The 15,193-nt window shown below is 44.4% G+C and overlaps 1 protein-coding gene across 3 annotated transcripts in view; it reads left to right on the top strand.

Annotated features, from left to right (window-relative positions):
• Positions 1-15,193, top strand: part of COP1 (COP1 E3 ubiquitin ligase) — a 228,633-nt gene that overhangs the window by 102,102 nt on the left and 111,338 nt on the right. For all 3 annotated transcript variants that reach the window (XM_073356470.2, XM_073356469.2, XM_073356471.2), the window contains exon 12: positions 12,972-13,115. In XM_073356470.2, the coding sequence (XP_073212571.1) occupies positions 12,972-13,115 (144 nt within the window). The remainder of the gene's footprint in view (positions 1-12,971; positions 13,116-15,193) is intronic.

Raw genomic sequence — 15,193 nt, 5'->3', positions numbered from 1 at the left:
ACCTAGTATTACTATAGGTACAGTCACCAAAATTTTTCTCCATGGTTGTCTGAAACTTGTGTGGCTCTGAAGGCACACAAGGACCTACTACTAAGAAATACTAGTTAGCCCACTGTATATCTATTACAGAGTGAATAGAAATCATCCTCTGTTTATGTTGGTTGTTACTCTGTAATTTTAAATTTAAAAGTGGAATAGATGAAGGAAAACACAAAGTGGACACCATTTTACTGAAACTACTGAAAGGCAAGCTGTATTAAAAATAAGAGAAGTCCCTCTTATTTTCCTTCTCTTGTTCTCTCCCTATAGTTCAACAAGGCTTTTCCTTGAGAATAAGTGCAATCAGTTTTTTGCATTATATTAAAAACTAAATTGGGAGTGACTTCTAGGATTCCCTGAAGGCATACATAAATGACATTTAGTCTGGACGTAAGGGGTACCAGTGCTCTTGGCCAGAAAAGAAGGAAAGTGGTTGGAAGGGGGAGGAATGAAAGGAAGAAGGGAAATGAGTCAAAGGTATTTTTCAATTTTAAAGATGCCCTAGGTGGGCAGGATAGGGGAAAGACTGGACTTGTGCTGCTTTTGAATGCCTTGTTGATACATGTTGAAAGTTTTAAACATTTTCTAAAAAAAGGAAAGCACTGTTTTTTTTGTTTTTTTTAAAACGGCTGTAGAATGTCATTTGTACAGCACCTAGCACGAGTGGGGGCCTGACTTTGTTGGCTTCTAGGCACTACAAATGTTAAGTAACAATAATATAACAGAGTAGAGATTTTCCTGTTTACACTGAGTGAATTTGTGCTGTGGTGCAGAGAGCCTCTATAAGACACTCCCACACTACTCAGGCCCCACATAAGGATTGCCAAAGGGTGAAGTGGCAGAACAGCAGCGTATCTTACATGCACTGCAGAAGAGGTACCTTTTTCCCTGCAGTATTGCGGACTCTTACTTGTCACAGGGATGGGGGGGGCTGTCTGATGTGGAATTTGATTTGATTTCTTTCTGCCTTTGGAACTATTTTGGCTTTTATGTTCCTGGGGGGTTCTGAGCATTCCCTCTTTGGGATAACTTCTGTTTGTAATTCACAAGCTAGCTTTCCTTGGTTTATGGAATCACAAGTCTCCATCTCGTATTGTTTTTGATTAATGTACTCATAATGCCAACAAGGCACAGACAGAGAAAAAAAAAGTGCTTCCTTAGAAGACCATGACAATTCTTGTACAGTACCACAAAGGCCTAGCTGAAGGAGATGCTCCCTTCCACTTGGTTCTCCACCATGTTTTCCCTTATCAATTACAGAGCTAGAAGCTATCAACTTGGTGGGCTTAGGAAGCGGTTAATGCATCTGATGCAGCTCTTCAGTCACGTTACCATTTTTGAAGGCTCGTTTGATTCTTTTGACTTTAAATTTGACTTTTAACTAATAATCTCCTAGACTGAAATTTAGCTGGAAACAAAGAAACTTCCACATAAGGAGAACGTATTGATTTAGGAATTGAAGAATAGTGCTAGGTTGCTAACCAATGTCTTAATTAGAGATAATCCCTTGGAAGATAAGGAATTTAGAAAACTTCAGAAAGCATCTAGTATCCACATATTGAGTCTGCCATTGGCATGTAGGAGGGGAGCCAACTAACTTTTTTTATTGCTGTCATTAAATTCTTTGCTAGTCTTTGATCCTTTCCTCCAAACATCAAAAATCCCCAGAATTTACCCAAAGAGTTTCTGTATTTAAATCTTCAGAAAAATCTTTTGTTCGCCCATTTATTTATTTTTTAAAAAGAGGTCTTAAAGTTAGGCTCCTAACTAACTTTAGGAACTAATTTTTGACAATTTTGGCTGTAGTGTTTATATGATTCTGTGACGGAGAGCAAGAATGGCAGTTAGTCTGAAAAAATAATGAAAACATTAGGTATGATGGGCGGTGGGGAGAAGAGAAGGAAGGTTTCCAGGCATATCTAAAGTTACCCATATTACTATTGCACTTCATTCCTTTGCCTGTTCGGTTCGCTGCCAAGCTTAGATTGATGCATTTAAAAGCATTCTGGGTTTTTTTTACTTGGGTGGTTTGGGGCCGGGAGGGATCTTTTTGACTTCCCAAATTAAGAATAGGGAAAATATCAGAACTGTTAATTCTGATATCACTGCAAAAGATTCTTCTCTTCTACCCTCTCTCATGCCACCTAGGCACTGGGCTTTACTCGTGCATTTTGTGGCTATAGTTGCTCATAAATGAGCTTTATTTCCTTTTCTGCATTTCAGCTAGTGACCATGCATCAGCTTCATCCTAAACATGTCCATTCAACGTGGAAATTAGCTATCTTGTCTGTTCAGTGGCCTGTGAGAAATGAGTTTGATCTGTCCAATTCCCAACGAACAGATGTTCCAAGTGACAGCACCTCCACAATTTGCGCTAATTGGCAGTTTCAGTAGAGAGGCCAGTGAATGAATGGGTATGAAGCCCAAACTACCTGCTCATCTCTAGAGGTGGCCCTTTTAAGCTAGGGTTGAAGTGTATTAGTGGCGGGTGTGGAAGAAGATTGCGGTCTCCCTGCCCTTTCTGTATCTGGTCTGGTGATATATAGAGGATTTCAGTCTCTGGGGCTGTCAGTCCAGCTCCTTGCATCAGCATTAAAGTAACTTAAAATAGACATTCACCAAAGCCAAATTTTTCCTGTCATTATAAGATGACCCAACAGGCTGTGGGGCAGTGCTGATTGATGGACTTGTGGCTCTCAGTGCACCTGAGGTAAGCATTAATCAGCTGTATCTCATGGTCTGTTGTCTTACTGCTTAATCACTTGCCTGATGTCCTTTTTGACACAGTACAGTTTGTTTCCGACTGCTTGATTACACCTTTCCATTGTTCAAATAGATTTATTTCAACTGTAAAAATACATTTTGTATGTGCAACTGAAACATGGCCCTCTGAAAGGTTAATCCTATGGTGGCTTAAAAACGGTATGTAAGAACTGTTACAGCTCCTGTGATTTTTCCTATAGATAAACTATGCATGAGTGAGAATTTATATTAAAACAAAACATACTTCCAATACTTGTGGAAAGGTAGACTGTCAAGCTAGTTAGATACAAATTACTTTCTGTATTCTATCACACAGCCCAAGCAAACTTTTTTAAACCACAAATTAAACTTACTTAGATGTGTTCTGGTGTTTATGCTATCGACTGTTCTGAGCAAAAAGCACTGAAATAATTGTCACTGTGCCAGTGTGCTGTCTGTCATAGTCAGGACTGGTGGGGGAAGTGGAGCTTTGCAAATGCTCTCGAAGGTTATTTTGCTTGATGGTAAATAATCAATTTGATTAGAATGCCGAGCTTGTACTTCATTTCATTTTATTTTTCATTGTGCCAGCAAACTCAGTTTTTCACAGTAGGACTGTAGTAGCTGTAAATAGCTACTGTTGTATACACTACGGATGGAGAATTCAAGCCAAGATGCAGCTATATGCTTTAATAAAGGGGGAGAGGTGTAAATTTTTCCCCTCCCTTCCAACAGATGAACATCTGTATGGATGGTAGTTTCTTCTGCATTGGTTTTTTCCCTGCAATGTCTCTTTGAAGGGCAGAGGTCTGAGAATCAGTTTCACTGGTTGGTGCTCATGCTCTTTATTTTAAAGAAAAGGTTTTTTAATGGTACATTAATTTTTAGACCTTGAACGACTGATTTTATTGGCTAAGGTATAACCTTTAAGAAGGAAAAAATGTGTAGCATAGGAATAATACTAGTCCGAGTTTGTGCCGCTAACAGTAACAAAATCTCCTCAGGTAAAACAGAATTTTCAGTTTTAATAACCTGGCCCTTCACCAGACATAGTAATATTTCTCCTTTAGCAGCAGAAGACTGAGGGTATAAATTGAATCCAAGTAGATGAATAGCTGCCATCAGTTTAGTTATGTTGTGTTAGAATCCACAGGGCAGCAAACGGTAGCTGAGACAGCAGTTCAATTAAGATTGTGGTACAAATAAATCCATTGCAACATTATATAGGTGTCTGGTTGTAAACCTCTTTCTTGGGGCAGAGAGAGTTGACGTGTCAGTGCGATGCTGAACTGCTTTGACATAGTGTTCTGCAAAAAAACAGCTTGGCTAGGATACTTCTGCAAAAACAACCAGTCCCGAGAAATCATCTTGCCCTGTCCCGTTTTCACCCAAAATAATGCCAGACCATATTCACTAATCGTGCCTCTCGGCCATTAACCTGCTTCTGGAAGTGCTGCCGTGATTTCCCAGCCCATGTAGCTGGAGGAGGAGGGTTCCTCTGGGGTCAGGTGCCCCCAAGGAGGTCTACCCTGGCGGAATGCCTATATTGGCCACACCCCTCCTTTCTGCTGCTTCCAGCTTTGGCCAGGCAGCCTGTGCTGCTCCTGTGAGCAGACTGTTCCCTAGGAGTGTTCCCCCCGCCTCCCCTTCCCCCCACCCATCCTCCTGGTTCAGGGAGGGTGTTCTGTTGAGGTCTGGGACACCCAAGGTTGGAGATTCCCTCTGAAGTTTGGGAAAAGGCTAGGGGAGGGGCTCTGGCTGGGTTTTGCCACTCTGTCCTGATATCTGTGGCTGGTCAGGCTCCGTTTTTCATGGAACTATTTGTTGTGAGGGCCTTTCAATAGCAATAGGAAAGAAAAACACTTTTAAAAGTAGGAAACTAAGGGTATGTCTACACTACGGAATAAGGTCGAATTTATAGAAGTCGATTTTTTAGAAATCGGTTTTATATATTCGAGTGTGTGTGTCCCCACAGAAAATGCTCTAAGTGCATTAAGTGCATTAACTCGGCGGAGCGCTTCCACAGTACCGAGGCTAGAGTCAACTTCCGGAGCGTTGCACTGTGGGCAGTCTCCGCTGCCCATTGGAATTCTGGGTTGAGATCCCAATGCCTGATGGGGCTAAAACATTGTCGCGGGTGGTTCTGGGTACATATCGTCAGGCCCCCGTTCCCTCCCTCCCTCCGTGAAAGCAAGGGCAGACAATCCTTTCGCGCCTTTTTTCCTGAGTTACCTGTGCAGACGCCATACCACGGCAAGCATGGAGCCCGCTCAGGTAACAGTCACCCTATGTCTCCTGGGTGCTGGCAGACGCGGTACGGCTTTGCTGCACAGTAGCAGCAACCCTTTGCCTTCTGGCAGCAGACGGTGCAATATGACTGGTAGTCGTCCTCGTCGTGTCCGAGGTGCTCCTGGCGATGTCGGCTGGGAGCGCCTGGGCAGACATGGACGCAGGGACTAAATTTGGAGTGATTTGACCAGGTCATTCTCTTTAGTCCTGCAGTCAGTCCTATTGAACCGTCTTATGGTGAGCAGGCAGGCGATACGGACTGCTAGTAGTCGTATTGTACCATCTTCTGCCAGGCAGGCAAGAGATGAGGATGGCTAGTAGTCGTATTGTACCATCTTCTGCCAGGCAGGCAAGAGATGAGGATGGCTAGTAGTTGTATTGTACCATCTTCTGCCAGGCAGGCGAGATGAGGATGGCTAGTAGTCATACTGTACCATCTTCTGCCAGACAGGCAAGAGATGAGGATGGCTAGCAGTCCTTCTGCACCGTCTGCTGCCAGCCAAAGATGTAAAAGATAGATGGAGTGGGTCAAAACAAGAAATAGACCAGATTTGTTTTGTACTCATTTGCTTCCCCCACTCCCCTGTCTAGGGGACTCATTCCTCTAGGTCACACTGCAGTCACTCACAGAGAAGGTGCAGCGAGGTAAATCTAGCCATGTATCAATCAGAGGCCAGGCTAACCTCCTTGTTCCAATAAGAACGATAACTTAGGTGCACCATTTCTTTTTGGAACCCTCCGTGAAGTCCTGCCTGAAATACTCCTTGATGTACAGACACCCCCTTTGTTGATTTTAGCTCCCTGAAGCCAACCCTGTAAGCCGTGTCGTCAGTCGCCCCTCCCTCCGTCAGAGCAACGGCAGACAATCGTTCCGCGCCTTTTTTCTGTGCGGACGCCATACCAAGGCAAGCATGGAGGCCGCTCAGCTCACTTTGGCAATTAGGAGCACATTAAACACCACGCGCATTATCCAGCAGTATATGCAGCACCAGAACCTGGCAAAGCGATACCGGGCGAGGAGGCGACATCAGCGCGGTCATGTGAGTGATCAGGACATGGACACAGATTTGTCTGAAAGCATGGGCCCTGCCTATACATGCATCATGGTGCTAATGGGGCAGGTTCATGCTGTGGAACGCCGATTCTGGGCTCGGGAAACAAGCACAGACTGGTGGGACCGCATAGTGTTGCAGGTCTGGGACGATTCCCAGTGGCTGCGAAACTTTCGCATGCGTAAGGGCACTTTCATGGAACTTTGTGACTTGCTTTCCCCTGCCCTGAGGCGCATGAATACCAAGATGAGAGCAGCCCTCACAGTTGAGAAGCGAGTGGCGATAGCCCTGTGGAAGCTTGCAACGCCAGACAGCTACCGGTCAGTTGGGAATCAATTTGGAGTGGGCAAATCTACTGTGGGGGCTGCTGTGATGCAAGTAGCCCACGCAATCAAAGATCTGCTGATATCAAGGGTAGTGACCCTGGGAAATGTGCAGGTCATAGTGGATGGCTTTGCTGCAATGGGATTCCCTAACTGTGGTGGGACTATAGACGGAACCCATATCCCTATCTTGGCACCGGAGCACCAAGCAGCCGAGTACATAAACCGCAAGGGGTACTTTTCGATAGTGCTGCAAGCTCTGGTGGATCACAAGGGACGTTTCACCAACATCAACGTGGGATGGCCGGGAAAGGTGCATGAGGCTCGCATCTTCAGGAACTCTGGTCTGTTTCAAAAGCTGCAGGAAGGGACTTTCTTCCCAGACCAGAAAATAACTGTTGGGGATGTTGAAATGCCTATATGTATCCTTGGGGACCCAGCCTACCCCTTAATACCATGGCTCATGAAGCCGTACACAGGCAGCCTGGACAGTAGTCAGGAGCTGTTCAACTACAGGCTGAGCAAGTGCAGAATGGTGGTAGAATGTGCATTTGGACGTTTAAAGGCGCGCTGGCGCAGTTTACTGACTCGCTTAGACCTCAGCGAAACCAATATTCCCACTGTTATTACTGCTTGCTGTGTGCTCCACAATATCTGTGAGAGTAAGGGGGAGACGTTTATGGCGGGGTGGGAGGTTGAGGCAAATCGCCTGGCTGCTGGTTACGCGCAGCCAGACACCAGGGCGGTTAGAAGAGCACAGGAGGGCGCGGTACGCATCAGAGAAGCTTTGAAAACCAGTTTCATGACTGGCCAGGCTACGGTGTGAAAGTTCTGTTTGTTTCTCCTTGATGAAACCCCCTGCCCCTTGGTTCACTCTACTTCCCTGTAAGCTAACCACCCTCCCCTCCTCCCTTCAATCACCGCTTGCAGAGGCAATAAAGTCATTTTTCAGAGTAACAGCCGTGTTAGTCTGTATTTGCAAAAAGAAAAGGAGTACTTGTGGCACCTTAGAGACTAACCAATTTATTTGAGCATGAGCTTTCGTGAGCTACAGCTCACTTCATCGGATGCATGCCATGGAAACTGCAGCAGACTTTATTTATACACAGAGAATATGAAAAAATACCTCCTCCCACCCCACTGTCCTGCTGGTAATAGCTTATCTAAAGTGATCATCAGGTGGGCCATTTCCTGCACAAATCCAGGTTCTCTCACTCCCTCACCCCCCTCCCAAAAACCACACACACAGACTCACTATCCTGCTGCTAATAGCTCATCCAAAGTGACCATTCTCCCTACAATGTGCATAATTAAGGTGGGCCATTTCCAGCACAAAACCTGCACATCCACCAATGTGATATATGCCATCATGTGCCAGCAATGCCCCTCTGCCATGTACATTGGTCAAACTGGACAGTCTCTACGTAGAAGAATAAATGGACACAAATCAGATGTCAAGAATTATAACATTCATAAACCGGTCGGAGAACACTTCAATCTCTCTGGTCACGCAATCACAGACATGAAGGTCGCTATCTTAAAACAAAAAAACTTCAAATCCAGACTCCAGTGAGAAACTGCTGAATTGGAATTCATTTGCAAATTGGATACTATTAATTTAGGCTTAAATAGAGACTGGGAGTGGCTAAGTCATTATGCAAGGTAGCCTATTTCCCCTTGTTTTTTCCTACCCCCCCGCCCAGATGTTCTGGTTTAACTTGGATTTAAACTTGGAGAGTGGTCAGTTTGGATGAGCTATTACCAGCAGGAGAGTGAGTTTGTGTGTGTATGGGGGTGGGGGGGGGGATGTGAGAAAACCTGGATTTGTGCTGGAAATGGCCCACCTTAATTATGCACATTGTAGGGAGAGTGGTCACTTTGGATGAGCTATTACCAGCAGGATAGTGAGTCTGTGTGTGTGGTTTTTGGGAGGGGGGTGAGGGGGTGAGAGAACCTGGATTTGTGCAGGAAATGGCCCAACTTTATTATCATGCACATTGTGTAAAGAGTTGTCACTTTGGATGGGCTATCACCAGCAGGAGAGTGAATTTGTGGGGGGTGGTGGAGGGTGAGAAAACCTGGATTTGTGCTGGAAATGGCCCACCTGATGATCACTTTAGATAAGCTATTACCAGCAGGACAGTGAGGTGGGAGGAGGTATTTTTTCATATTCTCTGTGTATAAATAAAGTCTGCTGCAGTTTCCATGGCATGCATCCGATGAAGTGAGCTATAGCTCACGAAAGCTCATGCTCAAATAAATTGGTTAGTCTCTAAGGTGCCACAAGTACTCCTTTTCTTTTTGCGAATAAAGTCATTGTTGCTTCACATTCATGCATTCTTTATTCATTCATCACACAAATAGGGGGATGACTACCAAGGTAGCCCAGGAAGGGTGGTGGAGGAGGGAAGGAAAATGCCACACAGCACTTTAAGCACAGCACTTCAAAAGTTTACAACTTTAAAATTTATTGAATGACAGCGTTCTTTTTTTTTGGGCAATCCTCTGTGGTGGAGTGGCTGGTTGGCCGGAGGCCCCCCCACCGCGTTCTTGGGCGTCTGGGTGTGGAGGCTATGGAACTTGGGGAGGAGGGCGGTTGGTTACAGAGGGGCTGCAGTGGCAGTCTGTGCTCCAGCTGCCTTTGCTGCAGCTCAACCATACACTGGAGCATACTGGTTTGGTCCTGCAGCAGCCTCAGCATTGAATCCTGCCTCCTCTCATCACGCTGCCGCCACATTTGAGCTTCAGCCCTCTCTTCAGCCCGCCACTTACTCTCTTCAGCCCGCCACCTCTCCTCCCGGTCATTTTGTGCTTTCCTGCACTCTGACATTATTTGCCTCCACGCATTCGTCTGTGCTCTCTCAGTGTGGGAGGACAGCATGAGCTCAGAGAACATATCATCGCAAGTGCGTTTTTTTTTCTTTCTAAGCTTCACTAGCCTCTGGGAAGGAGAAGATCCTGTGATCATTGAAACACATGCAGCTGGTGGAGAAAAAAAAAGGGACAGCGGTATTTAAAAAGACACATTTTATAAAACAGTGGCTACACTCTTTCAGGGTAAACCTTGCTGTTAACATTACATACATAGCACATGTGCTTTCGTTACAAGGTCGCATTTTGCCTCCTCCCCTGTGGCTAACGTGACTACCCCCTCAACCTTCCCCCCTCCCTGTGGCTAACGGCGGGGAACATTTCTGTTTAGCCACAGGCAAACAGCCCAGCAGGAATGGGCTCCTCTGAGTGTCCCCTGAAGAAAAGCACTCTATTTCAACCAGGTGACCATGAATTATATCTCACTCTCCTGAGGATAACACAGAGAGATAAAGAATGGATGTTGTTTGAATGCCAGCAAACATACACTGCAATGCTTTGTTCTACAATGATTCCCGAGTACGTGTTACTGGCCTGGAGTGGTAAAGTGTCCTACCATGAAGGACGCAATAAGGCTGCCCTCCCCAGAAACCTTTTGCAAAGGCTTTAGGACTACATCTAGGAGAACCGCAAATGCCAGGGCAAAGTAATCCTTTCACATGCTTGCTTTTAAACCATGTATAGTATTTTAAAAGGTACACTCACCAGAGGTCCCTTCTCCGCCTGCTGGGTCCAGGAGGCAGCCTTGGGTGGGTTCGGGGGGTACTGGCTCCAGGTCTAGGGTGAGAAACTATTCCTGGCTGTCGGGAAAACCGGTTTCTCCGCTTGCTTGCTGTGAGCTATCTACAACCTCCTCCTCATCATCATCTTCTTCTTCGTCCCCAAAACCTGCTTCCGTATTGCCTCCATCTCCATTGAAGGAGTCAAACAACACGGCTGGGGTAGTGGTGGCTGAACCCCCTAAAATGGCATGCAGCTCATCATAGAAGAGGCATGTTTGGGGCTCTGACCCAGAGCGGCTGTTCGCCTCTCTGGTTTTCTGGTAGGCTTGCCTCAGCTCCTTCAGTTTCACGCGGCACTGCTTCGGGTCCCTGTTATGGCCTCTGTCCTTCATGCCCTGGGAGATTTTCACAAAGGTTTTGGCATTTCGAAAACTGGAACGGAGTTCTGATAGCACGGATTCCTCTCCCCAAACAGCGATCAGATCCCGTACCTCCCGTTCGGTCCATGCTGGAGCTCTTTTGCGATTTTGGGACTCCATCATGGTCACCTGTGCTGATGAGCTCTGCATGGTCACCTGCAGCTTGCCACGCTGGCCAAACAGGAAATGAGATTCAAAAGTTCGTGGTTCTTTTCCTGTCTACCTGGCCAGTGCATCTGAGTTGAGAGTGCTGTCCAGAGCGGTCATAACGGAACACTCTGGGATAGCTCCCGGAGGCCAATACCATCGAATTGTGTCCACAGTACCCCAAATTCGAGCTGGCAACGTCGATTTAAGCGCTAATCCACTTGTCAGGGGTGGAATAAGGAAATCTATTTTAAGAGCCCTTTAAGTCGAAATAAAGGGCTTCATTGTGTGGACGGGTGCAGGTTTACATCGATTTAACGCTGCTAAATTCGACCTAAAGTCCTAGTGTAGACCAGGGCTAATGTAAATCCACACAAATTGGTAGAGTCGAGAGCAAGCGTAAACCTGAAACTACAACTGACTAGATGTAAAGTTTGATAGCATGTTCCCTTTTAAGTTTATGGCTCTACAGTTTCAAAGATTGAGTGCAAACTGGTACTCTGATGTCATCCTGAATCTGCATGCAAAGTGCGCAAGGGCCTCGCTGCTGCTGCTTAGGGTTCCACCAAGTAGCAGTAGTTTAAAACAAGACTAGTCAGATTCCCCTGTGGGCAGCAAGAAACTATGAAGGATTGTGTCCATTCCTTGCCACTGCTTGGGAGATCTAGATGCCTAATTTTAGACATTAAGTTAGAAAATGTTCCATAATTTGTAGAGTCAAATCACATATCGGTGGGTAATTGTTTCTTATTTAAAAAAAAAATCCCAACAACTTGACAGTATCTTAATTATAAGGATTTACATATTCTCTCACTATTGGCACAAAGGAAATTTTCCTTGCTGAATGGGTGCAATTCCATCAGCTTCTGCAGTATGTAAGCTTTCATTGGTGGGAGGGAATCCAGTCATTAGCCACTAAGATAATCTTCTGAACATGCAAAGAATGTAAAAGGATGCAACGCTGTTTAAGTACGTGGAAAGATGGCTTCAGTGCCTCTGGTTGCTCAGAGCTTTTCCCAACTGTATTAAAGTGAAAACTGACCAATATGTTGTCATTTTACTTTGCTACAGGGAGCATAGTATGAAAATGACAGTTACAATAGCATCACTTACTGTTGCTTGGAAAGCTGATGAGCAAACCACATAGTCGTGCACTGAATTTTGTTCACTGGGGAGGAGAGCTCAAAATGAGGCAGCTGGGGTAGTAGTGGAAGAATACTATGACATAAGCCGAGAGCCTGTGGGGAGTGATACCACTGTCAGTCATGGCAGCAGGGAGACTCTAGGTCTGCAGGGGGAGTTTTCCTTCTTTCAGACAAGAGTAAGGAGTTCCACATTTCTATCCTACCAGTGTGTAAGAGACAACCCTCGAAGGAATCCCTGCATCTTCCCCTTCTCTCCCCACAGTAGTTTGGAGAGGTGGGTGCTCAGCTTTTCACCAGGGAGTTGCCTCTGGGTAGTAGTTGTAGTTTCTCTGATTAAGTATCTGGTACACTTTTCAAGACCTTCCAATATATTAGCTTGATAATGATTCTCACTGTTCATAACCCAGTCTCCCTTTCTTCCCTTCAGATGTCTTTTATGTGTGATCAGAGGGCTTTCTGGTTTAAGGGTTAACCTCATTATAAAGTGACTGCTTTTTCTTCCATCTCCACTGACATCTGTTACAAACATGCCGAGCATTTCAAGACAGAAAATGCCTTGGTTCACGAGAACAGCACTAGATAGAAAGCATCTTGTGTGTGTGGCTTTTATAGTTTTGGTGATCTATTTTTCATTTTCCTGTTGCTCAGGGAGTTTGGAGGTCTTTACCATGAGTACTAATTTGCTTTGCATTAACCCTAGGAAATCCAAACTACCATAGTAAAGGGGACAATGGGTGCAACAGAGTCTAACTGTAAAAGAAATCAATCAGTAATATCCTGTGGCATATTATTCATATACCATGTGGTCAAATTTTTTTACTACCTTCCCAGTGTGAACTCTCAGCTTTGACATTTGGATGCATCGTAATGTAGAGTTGAAATGAAAAACATTTTAAATGTCTGAACAAAGGTACCATCTTCAGGAGGGATATTGTGCAGCCACAAAAGTCCATTTTCAGTAAATCAATTGGGTGTGGGGCTTGCATATCATGATCTCTTGATGCAGCTGTGCCTAGGAATAGGAACTCCATGCTGTTTGAGCCCATTAGAAGCAACTGACTTCTCCTGGCATAGGTAGAATGTTAAATATTTTTCTAACTGCACTCTTAAGGAGAATTGTAATAGCCAAGTACCAAATCCTGATCTCATTCAGGCAGTAAAATGTCCTGTTCATAAGTGCATGTGTTTTACGTAGTCCTTGATTTCTGCTTTTGCTCCTCAGTATCGAATTCGACCGGGACTGTGACTATTTTGCTATTGCTGGGGTGACAAAGAAGATTAAAGTCTACGAGTACGGCACAGTCATTCAGGACGCAGTGGACATTCATTACCCTGAGAATGAAATGACCTGTAATTCGAAAATCAGGTATGCATTGCCTTTGCCTAGAGTCCCAGCATGCTCTGTGTTAATTAGTGTCCCTTACACACAGTAAATAGAGCATTACTTTCTTTATCCTTGGCACTGTGCTAGTGAAGGGGAAATGGAAAAGTTATATTAAAGCTTTATTTGTATTCAGACTGGTGGTGGGCAGTTCAGGCACTCTCTCAGTTCACATAAAATTACACGGACTGTAATGTCAGATCCTCATACCCAGACATTGCATTAAAAATACCCAAAGATTTATTGCCATAGCTAGTGGAGAAGGGGCATGTGGTGTAATTGAATGATTAGCTCTTTCTTGAGAGAGTTGTATTCAGCAAAAAAGCTACTCTGTAAAAAGAGTTTATAAACAGCCTGGTCAAGATTCCAGATGAAGGAATTGATCTGGGCTTTGAAGAATATATGTTACTAAAAAAGAAAGGAGAGGAAAGGTAGTATGGTTGCAGGGCTTGGGAAGGGTGGGAGTATAATTAATTTGCACCATATTTGTTCCAGAGTCTGTAACCATTGTTTGTTCAGATCCCATTTCATTTGAGGAAGTGGGTTGTCAGAGGCTGTTTGGCTCTTCAGAGTCTCTATGAAAGGAGGCTTAGTGAAGGAAATATTAATGGCAATAATCTCTTCATAATGGCAGAAATACTATGTGGATTACTCAGTGCTCTGACCCGCTGCTTCTACAGGTGCTGAAACCATTGTTATTGCATTGGCTCATTGTGGTTGGTGTGAATGATGATCTCTCACCAGCCACCCACTGAAAGATTCCTTCTCAATTGAAAGAGACCTCCCCCCTCCATTGGCATGGAGTGGCAGTAGCCATTCTAAGGAATGAATGTTAGTGAAAAAATTGCACTGATGTATAATGAACTTGTCACAGGGGGGTGTTCATCCCATGCTATGATTTTTCAAGGAACGGTAGAGGAGTGAGGAGCCTCTCTGAGATGAAGAGGAAGTTTGTGTTCTCTCACTTCCGAACTTACCCTGTTCTACAGGGGAAGTGCCTAGAGCTTAGACCAGAAAGAAATGAGGAACTGGGAAATTGTCCTCCTTATACAGAAGGACTAACCTTCTTAAAGGAGACCTATTTAACTAGGTACAGTTCCCTTTTTGTCTTGACTTAAGCAGCACGTAGTTTATCATTCTGCTTTTTCTTTTTCAGCAGATTGAGGAAAACCCTGATTCTTTATTATTTTACTATTTGTAGTGTAATAGTATTTCCAAACATTCATTTTTATTAAAAATGACCTGCTGAGCCAGAGGTGGGGAGGAGTAGTTGTGAATGACAATACACTGGAAGGGACATAAAGAGCTTTAAAATGCTTAAAGTCTCCTGTGTACCCCCATGGCTAGGAGCCTTGCTTACTCAATTCCCCTCCATTGTCCCTTATGCCCCCATCCCACTGAGATATACCTAGTCCTCGGTGTGATATTTCTCCACCCCCCCACATACTTTTCATATGGACTTGTTAACATCTACATGAGGGAGGTCCCATTTTGGTGGTCATCGTAAGATCTGTCAGAGCAGAACATCCTTCCTGGACTCCTGATGCCTCAACTCAATTTAGTCATTTCGTGCTTGCTTACTAACATGCACAAAAAACCCAGGGAAATTCCCAAACAAGCTGTTGGAATTTTCGTTGAAAATATTTCCATAGAATCCAGTTAACACCTTAAAATTATATTTTAATACAAAAATTCTAACCCTTTCAAAAACATACATTAAAGTCTGGGGGGGAAAAACTGGAAGGATCAAACCAATTCATCACAATAGTAAAAAGAAAAGGAGTACTTGTGGCACCTTAGAGACTAACCAATTTATTTGAGCATAAGCTTTCGTAAGCTACAGCTCACTTCTCTAAGGTGCCACAAGTACTCCTTTTCTTTTTGCGAATACAGACTAACACGGCTGTTACTCTGAAACTCATCACAATAGTATAAATCTTCATGTATCGGTCGCCTTACTGAACTTCTTCTGACTCCCCAGCCTATATTTTTACCTTCTAAAATTAACAAAAACACATGCGACACTAAAACGATCAAATTTTAATTATAAAATCCCGTTTTCT

The sequence above is a fragment of the Lepidochelys kempii genome, chromosome 8 (genome assembly GCF_965140285.1).
Source record: "Lepidochelys kempii isolate rLepKem1 chromosome 8, rLepKem1.hap1, whole genome shotgun sequence".
Taxonomy (NCBI): domain Eukaryota; kingdom Metazoa; phylum Chordata; order Testudines; family Cheloniidae; genus Lepidochelys; species Lepidochelys kempii.
This window is presented reverse-complemented; position numbering and strand designations above follow the sequence as displayed.